The sequence below is a fragment of the Chiloscyllium plagiosum genome, unplaced genomic scaffold (assembly GCF_037043375.1).
Source record: "Chiloscyllium plagiosum isolate Xiang-an unplaced genomic scaffold, Cpla_swu_hap1 HiC_scaffold_2, whole genome shotgun sequence".
Classification (NCBI taxonomy): domain Eukaryota; kingdom Metazoa; phylum Chordata; class Chondrichthyes; order Orectolobiformes; family Hemiscylliidae; genus Chiloscyllium; species Chiloscyllium plagiosum.
Genome location: NW_028270140.1, coordinates 141,192,483 through 141,203,447, shown reverse-complemented (window position 1 = coordinate 141,203,447; position 10,965 = coordinate 141,192,483). Strand labels below are relative to the sequence as shown.

General features: G+C 41.3%; 1 protein-coding gene across 1 annotated transcript; it reads right to left on the bottom strand.

Annotated features, from left to right (window-relative positions):
• Positions 1 to 5,060: 5,060 nt before the first annotated feature.
• hmgb2a (high mobility group box 2a) lies at positions 5,061 to 10,167 on the bottom strand. Its single transcript, XM_043704473.2, has 5 exons — positions 10,013 to 10,167; positions 7,760 to 7,922; positions 7,531 to 7,673; positions 7,274 to 7,448; positions 5,061 to 5,681 (listed from the first exon to the last, which is right to left on the bottom strand). Exons 2-5 carry the CDS (start codon positions 7,907 to 7,909, stop codon positions 5,508 to 5,510), a joined length of 642 nt encoding a protein of 213 aa, XP_043560408.1. The 5' UTR covers positions 7,910 to 7,922; positions 10,013 to 10,167; the 3' UTR covers positions 5,061 to 5,507.
• Positions 10,168 to 10,965: the final 798 nt, after the last annotated feature.

Here is a 10,965-nt window from a genome sequence, read left to right as displayed (position 1 = left end):
ATGCCGCAGTTTTTTTCAAACAGAACTGCAATGGGCCAACTTTTTCACACAGAGGGTGGTACATGTATGGAATGAGCTGCCAAAATGATGTGGTGGAAGCTGGTACAATTATAACATTTAAGAGGCTTTTGGATGGGTATATGAATAGGAAGGGTTTGGAGGGATATGGGTCGGGTGCTGGCAGGTGGGATTAGATTGGGTTGGGATGTCTGATCAGCATGGATGGGTTGGACCAAAGGGTCTGTTTCCATGCTGTACATCTCTATGACTCTATGACTCTAAGAGTTCTGCCAATGGCCATGTATGTGACCATGGTGGGATCCTTACAACCGGCAACAGGTGAAATCGTATCACAGCAAGGGGATGCTTCTCTATGCCTGCAGTAAAAGAAAATACCTGCACTTATACAATATATTTCACAACCACTGACCACCCCGAATTGTTCTGTAGCTAATAAACTACTTTTGGAAGTGAAATGTTGTGATATCGGGCAAAGCAGCCACGGTGTTCCACAAGAATCTGTACCGGCACCTCTGTGTTTGTGATATATGTAAATGACTTGGATGAAAATGTAGATGGGTAGGTTAGTGAGTTTAAGGATGATACAAAGATCAGTGGAGTTGTACGTTGCGTAGAAGGTTGTCAAAGAATGCAGCAGAATATAAATCAGTTGCAGATATGGACGGTGAAATGGTTTAATTTGGATGCAAGATGCTGCACTTTTGGAGATCAAATGTTAAGGAAAAGTATACATTTAATGGGAGGACCTTGAACAGCATTGATGTACGGAAGGATCTTGGGGTTCCAGTCCGTAGCTCTCTGAAAGTGGCCACTCAAGTAGATAGGCTGCTAAAGAAAACTTATGGAATGGTTAGTTTTACTGGTCAGGGAATTGAGTACAAGAGCCAGGATATCATGTTGCAGCTTTATAAGACTTTGGTTAGGCCACACTCAAGAGTATTGCACTCAATTCTGGTCACCGCATTACAGGAAGGATGTGGAGGCTGTCAAGAGGGTGCAGAAGAGGTTTACCAACACGCTACCTGGATTAGAGGATATGAGCTTGGGTTGTTTTCTCTGGAGTGGTGGAGGCTGAGGGGAGACTTGAAAGAAATCTATGAAATTATGAGATGCATAGATGGGGTTGACGGTCAGAATCTTTTTCCCACAGTTGAAATGTCTAATACTAGGGGGCATGCTTTTAAGGTGAGAGGGGGAAAGTTCAAAGGAGATGTGAGGGGCAAGAGAGTGATAGGTGTCTGGAACGGTTTGCCAGGAGTGGTGGAGGATGCAGATATGATAGGAGCATTTAAGGGACTTTTAGATAAGCACAACAATGTACAAGAATGAAGGGAAATGGACCAAGGACAGGCAGAAGTTTGTCCTTGGTTAGTTTAATTTGTCATCATGTTCGGCACAACATTGAGGCTGTTTTTGTGGTGAAAGTGAGGACTGCAGATGCTGGAGATCAGAGCTGAAAAATGTGTTGCTGGAAAAGCACAGCAGGTCAGGCAGCATCCAAGGAGCAGGAGAATCGACGTTTCGGGCATATGAAGAAGGGTTTATGCCCGAAATGTCGATTCTCCTGCTCCTTGGATACTGCTGTGCTTTTCCAGCAACACATTTTTCAGCACTGTTTCTGTGGCGTACATTTCTACGTTATATAATTTTCACGCAGAAAGCTCCTACAAATAGAAATATGATACCAACCAGGTATTTTTGTGTGATATTGGTTGAGGGATATATATTGCCCAGGACACTGGAGGGAGCTCTTCTGCAAAATCCTGCTAAGGGATCTATTGTAGCAACCTGATAGGACAAGCAGGGCTGTGGTTTCACATCTGACATGTAAGATGGCTCCATTAACTTTCGTCTCTCTCCTTCCTTCTGTTCCTCATTCTGACCTCAACTGCTTGTTGTACTGCTCAAGAAAGGCTCCTCAATCAATGATTCAGAAAAGTTCAAGTCTTCTCCAGGGTGTCTGCTGCAATTCGTTCTGATATGATGTATTCATGGACTCCCTACAGGAAGGAGAGCACTTGGCCCATCAAATCCACACCAACCATCCAAAGAGCATCCCATCCAGACCTAGCCTCCTACCAAATCCCCACATTTACCAGGGATAGTCTTTGGACTGGGGGAAGAAACGAGAGCAGACACCAAAACCCACAGACACAGAAGAATGGGCAAACTCCACACATTCACCCAACACTGGAATCAAACCTGGGTCCCTGGCACTGTGAGACATCAGTGCTATTGACTGAGCCACCATCTTGCTCTTCTCGACAACCTGACCAACATGGTAACTGCCACCAGCATACGCTGAGTAGCTAAACAGAAGAAACATTCATATCCCCCACCCTGCAGTGGTGACTGTTAATGTGTAATATCTACTTCATGCGCTGCAGATGATGCCTTCACCAGGGTGTCTTCAACAGCACCCTTCCAGACCCTGACCCGTCCACCTACAAAAGACAATCAGGCACAAAGAAACACCATGTAGTTTTACTAGGGAGAGTAATAAATGCATTGCCTAAAATGACCACATACATTATCCATAATGTCTTTTCTTAATCTTCCATTCCTGTGACTACCTTACCCAGGTGCAATGCTTGGGGATCATAAGTGACAAGCACACAAAAAGGTGTATTTTCTGTAATAGAAGACAGCTTGCATCATTCTGTAATGAGGGGAAAGCTTGGAAGTTAGGACGGATAAAAATGAATTTGTCTCTCTAACAACAGCAAACATCAGCTCTTCCACCAGTGAGGCCAGACACCTGTGTCTGCCCTGTTGCTCTCTTTAGTAGTATGTAATCTTGTCCTGTAGTAGAGATGGAACGTTCACCAGGCAGTGGTGCAATCCATTTAGGTGATGTGCCTGCTGTAAATAACTGACATGTTTGAACAAAGAGACAAAGATGTGGCTTACAGCACTGTTAGGCGAGAATGAGATAAGGTTACAAATGACAGGTGAGATTCACACTTGATGTTAGTGGTTGAACAAAGGTGGCTGAATGCAGCTGTAGGTTTACTTGTAAGGATATATTTGAAGTTATATTAACAAATCATGAGGTCATTAAATACCTTCCTTGACTGTAGCTAGGTCTACAATTATACACCAATTAGCCATTTTTCACTGGTCTTCTACATTTTTTTTCCAAGCACTGCTGCAGACAGAACACAACTGCCACCTCCAACACACACACACAATCCCCTTGTAAGATGTGGGGTGAAAAGCCCACAAAAGAGGCATATTCACGACTTCATTGCACATTATTTAAATGAACAGGTAGTCCAAACTTGTACGCTGCCTATATTACCACAGGTTAATGTTAATCATGATCGCCAAGCCTATTAGGCCATTCGAGGGGCAGAATGAGGCCATTTGGCCCATTGAGTCTACTCTGCCATTCAATCATGGCTGATATGTTTTGCAACACCATTCTCCTCACACCCCTTACCAATCAAGAACACATTAAATACACTCAATAACAGGGCCTCCACAGCCCTCTGCAATGATTTCCACAGATTCACTACCATCAGCCTGAATAAATTCCTCATCTTAGTTCCAAAGGGAAGCCCCTTCACTCTGAGGCAGTGGCATTGGGTCCGAGCCCATCTTGCAGTCCATTATATCCAAGCCGCTCAGTATTCTAAATATCAATGAACCGTGCCCTGCACTCCCAATCCACCCCCATCCTGAGACCCAGACTCAACTGCTCCTCCTATGACAAGCTCTTTCTACCCAGAATCATTCTTGCAAACTTCCCGTGGACCCCTTTCAAGACCAGCACATCCTTCCATGGATACAGGGCCAAAGGCTGCAAAAATATTCCAAATGCATACTGACCAGAGCCTTATACAACCTCAGCAGTACATCTCTGTCCTTGTATTCTAGCCCTATTGCAATGTATGCTAACATTGAATTTGCCTTGCTGACAGCCAACTGAACTTGCAGGTTAACATTGAGAACTCTGAACATCCAATTCCTTTCATGTTTCTAATTTCTGAAGCTATTTCCCATTCAGAAAACAGTGCGTTATCTCACTTTCCTATATTGTTTTCCATCTGCCACTTTGCCCATTCTCCCTACCCAAGTTCTTCTGCAAGCCTCCCCACTTCAGTACTTGTGCCTCCACTTCTTGGTCATTTGTAACCTTAGCAACATGCCCTCACACTTCCTTTGTCCAGATCATTAATGTATTAATTAATGAAATTAAAAGATCCTTTATTCTGACTGACCTCTGCCAGGCAGTCAATCATCTACCCATGCCAGTACTTTCAGGATGCATTCAATTCTCCCCCCCACATTGGTCCTCAACTTGTTCCAGTTTTGTCAATCAAGATATTAAATACACATGGACAATTCAGTCATACATTAATTCCTCCTTCAGAATAAATTAAATTCGGCCTGCCATTTCTTTAGAGGTGATTGACTTCTACCAACTATGCAAGCAGTTCAATGCTTGCCCAAAATATTAAAAACAGAAAAGGTATTACACTGGCAGCTGAGTCACAAATAAAACCAGGAGATTCAGTTTCTACAGCATCATACTGGAACTCTTTCTTGAGAAATGCTGCCAGACTGGCTGAGATCCTTCAGAATTTATTTTTCCACATTTAGCAATATTTTGCCTTTATATTAGCTGGATCACTTTGTCCACTGTACTGCTAGAACAGGGCAGCAAGATCCCTGTGATTTTAAATTCTCAGTCAGAGCGAAAGGGTAAGACATTTTCATACAAAAAAAAACTCTACAACTTTATTTGCATGGGTACTTTCTTTTTGTTTTCCAACACCTACGCAAGCAGCCAACTCATGCATGCAAACTAATTTTGAAAAAACACCAAAGTTTTATCATTATATACTCAAGTACATTTTGTATACCCAGGTTCCAAGTGAGCTGAGAAAGTTCTGCATTTTCAAAGTATCTCAAGCCCACTATCACAAATGTCTCTTTTGGAAGGTTGCGCCATTCTATCCACATCACTTCACATTTGCTGTCTCAATTTCAATCCCAAACCTGCTTTACAAATGACTGCAAAAATAATTGCCAACTGCAAGATAATGTTTCAGTTTTATTAAAAAAAGTATTGATTCTTATCATGATCTAACATGAAAAGTTAGCAATCACATGTAGTGACAAAAGATCTACAAAAACCATCCGCAAAAAATTGGTATGAACTGCATGACAAAAAAAATCCTCACTACCTTGGCCATTGAAATTTCCACACAAAACATTAAATAGGCAATAACATTCCATCACTCTGGAGTCCCTCTCTTTTTGAAAGGCTGTGCCTTAAAAAAAAAATCAGCTACTTACAATTAAAACAGTACAGGGTCTGGCTACGCAGTGTAAAAATACAACACTAACTATACACAGTTTTGTACAGTTTCTTTACACCTAAGCCATTGATCCAAATTACAAATGAGCTCACATTTCCTGTCTTTGCAAAAAAAAAATAGATCAAGCTTAGACAAAGATCTTTTTACATCTGGATTTATTTAATCGTCATCCTCCTCATCATCTTCTTCTTCCTCATCATCTTCCTCCTCTTCATCTTCATCCTCATCTTCCTCCTCCTCTTCCTTCTTCTTCTTCTTTGCAGCCTGAGCTGGCTTGGCAGCAGGTTTCTTACCAGCGTCACCTTTGCATTTGGCACGATAGGCTGCAACTTCCTATGAAGCAAAGTTAAAATAATTATTGCAGTATACTCAAGACTACTTTGCTATATTTTCCAATACACTTACTGGGCTGTCTAACTTGCAGCAATGAAAAAACAAGCACCCAACAGACCAATATACTCAACTACACCTGTAAGGCAACTTATTTAAAAGTTGCCACATTGGTCCCTTATTTTTCTGTCACTGCAAGCATCTTGGAGTTAAGTGCACAGCAGCAACTTCCTGAACCAAAAATCAATACATCTGCGCTCCAAATGGCATATAGACACCTAGCAGCCCCACAGCTCGGATGCAAAACTGTTTGATCCTGCTGAATTTACCATCCTCTCCCAATAAAAAGATCCAAATTCTCAAAATTTTCTGTAATTATGATTTGCTCACTTTTTTGAAAATACTCATTCCCATATCCATACTTCTCTAATCCAGTTGTGTACACACACACACTTTACAATTCACACTACTTCCTCACACTATATAGACCCTTCCCAAGTATACAGCAAGATTAAGTCAATATACAACAATTGAGTTAAGGTGTATTATTGAAATGAGATAAATAATCAGATGATGCAAAACGTAGAATCGGAATTTGTGGTACTTGGAGAGTTCAGATAAATTACCATGGAATGTGGCCATGGAAGCAGCAGATTCAGGGACTAACTTGCTAAGTAAATTGGCCCTTTATGGAGATAAGCCTTAGACAATTCACAAGAGATAGAGGTTTTGCTCAAGTTTCAAACACCATCTTAGCTCCTGATCTAAAAAAATGATAAACTTTGTTAGTAATTGAGTGCAAGACTGTGTCTAGGACAAATTTCCAAGTTACTGGAACATATGGGTCAGATCTATTTACAAATCTGCATTCGTTAGTAAATGGTAGCTATGAGATATTTCTGAAGAAAGGACAGCCGTCAACCACGTTCAATTTTAGAATAAAGGTTGTAAAGCATGCTGGAAAACGTGCTTGGTCTTAAGAGCATTACATTGCACAAAAGATACGCCTCCAATTACGCATCAGTCCTTTTCCACTTCCTCATTTGACTTAAGATATTCTTCACAACTCTTAAATTGGAAAAATGGCCACTAAGGAGAAGGAATAAATCTAACATGGATAAGCTACCCACACTGGGCAGCACGGTGACACAGTGGTTAGCACTGCTGCCTCACAGCGCCAGAGACCCGGGTTCAATTCCCACCTCAGGCAACTGACTGTGGAGTTTGCACATTCTCCCAGTGTCTGCGTGGGTTTCCTCCGACAGTCCAAAGATGTGCAGGTCAGGTGAATTGGCCATGCTAAATTGCCCATAGTGTTAGGTTAGGTTGCGCTTCGGCGGAGCGGTATGGACTTGTTGGGCCGAAGGGCCTGTTTCCACACTGTAAGTAATCTAATCTAATAAAACCCCACAATCGTGCCGTGGTAAACCAAGCACAAAAACAAGTGGAAGTTAGTTAAAACTTCTCTCCTCACTCTCTCTCTCTTCTCTCCCCCCCCCCCACCAGGAGAGAGGCAGGGAATTAAAACACTGGACTTTTGTACTATGCAGCAATCAAATATTTAAGACATACAAGTTTTCAAGTGTGCCAGTTACCTTTTCGTACTTCTCCTTTAACTTATGAGCCTTCTGCTCATATGGTACTTTATCCTTGGGTTGCACTGTGGACCACATCTCGCCCAGCTTCTTTGCAACATCTCCAATGGACATTCCAGGAGATTCACTTTTGATCTTTGGACGGTTGTCCGAGCAGAAAAGGAAAAATGCTGATCTGCAAGAATGAATAAGTTATTAAGATCAAGGTTACAGTTCAGACAATAAAACTCCCGAAATACTTCAACTGCAGTACATACGGTGGTCTCTTGGGGGCATTTGGATCCTTCTTCTTCTTCTTCTCCCCCTTTTGAGGGACATAGTTCTTCATCTCCCTATCGTAGCGGACCTTGTCATTTTTAGCCAGGTCTTCAAACTTGGACTTCTCTTTGATTGACATGGTCTAAACAAGAAGACCACTATTCAAGCCATGAAACACATGAAAGAAATTTGCAAATTTAAAAACTTAAAAAATCAAATCAGTCTCACCTTCCACCTTTCTGAGCATTTCTTCGAGAACTCTGCAAAGTGGACAGTGGCTTCAGGGTGTTTCTTTTTGTGCTCCTCCCGGCAAGTCTGCACAAAGTATGCATAAGAGGACATTTTGCCCCGGGGTTTATTGGGATCTTTTCTAACCATTGTTAGTTCGTATCTGCAACAAAAGAAAACTTAGGTACTCCAGAGAGTGAAAATTCAGAAACGCTTGCATACAGTGGACATCAAGTTCAGTTAAACACCATCTCAAGAAAAGTCAATCTCTAAGATGTCACCGAGCTGATTTGTTATTGTTTTGTGAAAACTGCTGAAGGAAAACAAAGTTACTTTAAGCAAGCAATTTAAATACATACAGGGATGTTTCTCTTCAGGACATCACAGCCAATACGTTACAAGTATGCATCACACAGTTAGTAATGCGATACATGACCAGAAGTATTTTGGTGTTAAACAAGGCACAAATGTGAATCCTTACAAAGCAAAGATCTTGAAGTTTCTGCTACAAATGTTTAGGCAAAATATTAATCTTGTAGTTCAAAAGGATTTGATTCAAAAAGTTCTCTTTTGCAAAGCCTATACAGGATCGGTCAATTTTACAGAGTAAATGGGAAAAAGGCTTGACAAAAAATTTCTTCTGGAAGAAACCAATGTGCTTAAACATAGGTATTGGAAAGGTACAGGACTATGAAAACATTTTGGATTTGCAGTTACAGAATAATTCAATACATTTCTGCTTGAAGTGCTCACACAAAAAAGAAATCTGTGGTTCCTGATATCTATCACCATAGCTTTCACAAACAAAACAGGTCAGAACAGTACATAGTTAATTTTAAAAATGGTCTCAGTGAAGGTATTAAGTTCAAAGTGTTAGGAATGGAGGTGCATATATCTCAAATGATGGGTGTTCAATGAAATATGTTCAATGACAATCCACCACCAAAAACATAACTTTTAGGTAATAATTAAAATAATCTTACAATCTGTTGCTCAACAATCAAATCCACACACTTTTACATTTCTAAAGCAAAAAAAAAACTCATCTCCAACAGAAACTGAATCAAGCTTGTATTTTTTTGTATATAACCCATCGACAAAAATGAAAATCTAAGCCAAAAAAATTACAGTGAAGTGGCCCACATGTCAAACTTGCATGTGGGACTTTCTGAAAATACACAAAAAGTTCTTCCCAAAATCTATTAAAGTACTATTCTTAAAACACACACCCAATAAAATATTTGCATACACAAACTCCAATTTAATTTGCACTTCAGAAAAAAACTTTTAAACACTTGATCCAATATTTTTGTGACAGGGAAAGATTTTTCGCAGCTATTTATAGTGGAAATATACAAGACTGCAATGGACACCGTTTGATAGAGAGGGGGAGAAAAATTATTTTTTAAAAAATTAATTGAAAAGGGAATGAAAGAAAAAGGGGGGGCGGGCTTGTACAGATGTGCAACTGCCTGGGCGTCCATTTACCTCCATTTTACACACACAATACCAAGCAGATGGAGCAGGAAAAGAAACAGAGAAGGGGGGCAGCACTTGCACAAGAAACTACACTGCAACAAGCAGAGGAGGAGAAAAACACAAGACCAAAAAAAAAGTAAATAGCCTTTTGCATTTCTGACGACGCTCAGAGAAACAACAAAATTAACCCGCCGAATGCGATAAATTCGCCGAGAAAATGCAAATGTCAGCAACTGAGGTAGGCTTTTCCTCTCGCTCTTGCAATCACTGCGCACTTCCATTAAGCAAACATACTGAGCATTGCAACCCAGAGGCGGCCATTTCCAAAAAAAAATCATAACCCCCACCCCCACCTTTCTTAGATTTAAAACAAAATAAAGAAACACAAGAAGAATTCACCTTTCGTCTACCCGCGAGCGCGTTGTAACTTTCTTTTGAAAAAAAAACTGCCAGAAATAAAGTAAAACCTTTTTTTTCTCGCTTTACAAGAATCTTAAAACTGTTTTAATTCGGGCTCCTCTCACTTTTGGAAACGTTCATGAGGGGTGCGAAACGCGTTTCTAAAAAATAAAGTTACCGTACTTTTTTTAAAAAAAAATAAAAGTCCAAAAGTGTGTTTGCACATTTAAATTTGCGTTCTTAAAAAAAGTCGATTAAAGTGTAGTTTTAAAAAAAAACACGCGTAACGTTTGTTTTTTTTTTCAAAAATACGTATTCCCGCGCACACATCTTTACATATAGATACCGTACCATTATATACATAGGGATACCTACCAGGCTCACACTACACAAGGCGTCAATGGACTACAAAGCTACACAGGGCGCTGGTTCTCACTATACTACTTCTCACCCTAACATGATTACACGTTTCCTTCCCGGGCCGCGCCTTGTCAATCAGGCCCGTCGTCAGCGCTCATTGGTAAGGAGGGTGGGCCAGAACGTATAAGGCAGCTGTCGATTGGCCCAGCTCCACATCAATCGAACGCTGAAGGGCGCTAACAACAAGTTCGGATGCGCCGTCGCTGCCACCAGCGCCTGCTGTTACTGATACTACCTCCGCTCGAGACAAACGCCCGCCCCAACATACACAAAAATTCTCCTTTTCCCCTCCCCCAACTCGCTACGGGATGTACCAGTTTGAATCGCAGGCGGTCGCCAGTTGATTGGTCGGCGGCTACCCGCTGTCGTCATCGTCCCGGCCAGACAAAATTCGAATTGGTGGCAACTCGGAAGCCGATTGGCCAGTCTCCGACCGGTCGCGCCTCCGAGGGGCCGTTAGGAAGTCACGTGTGATAATTTGAAAAAAAACGGTCGGCGACGCTCGGCAGCCGCACAGAGACAAAAGGACAGGTGTCAGAGTAAGGCTGTGCTGAAGTGAACAGCCTGGAGTTAGGGCAACATATGGGACAGAGTAGACAGGGAAGCAAAAAGATGTTATTGCAACCACACAGACTGGGGGAGGGAAAGCATCCAGTGCTGTCAGATCGTATACTTTTTGTGGGGTCATAATTATGGTCAGAAGTGGTAGTGTTGCTTCTCTTTTTTTGGTCTCTCAAGAATCACCATTGTGTAACTAGACGTACTGTTGAGCATTTTTCATTATTCAGCGATTGCTAATTAGGCGACTTTATTTGATTGTTTCCTTGGGTCATGCAATTTTAGGAACCTAGGAAAGGCATTTAGACCCTTGAATCTGGTTTATTATGGGGGATCACTTCTAAAACTAT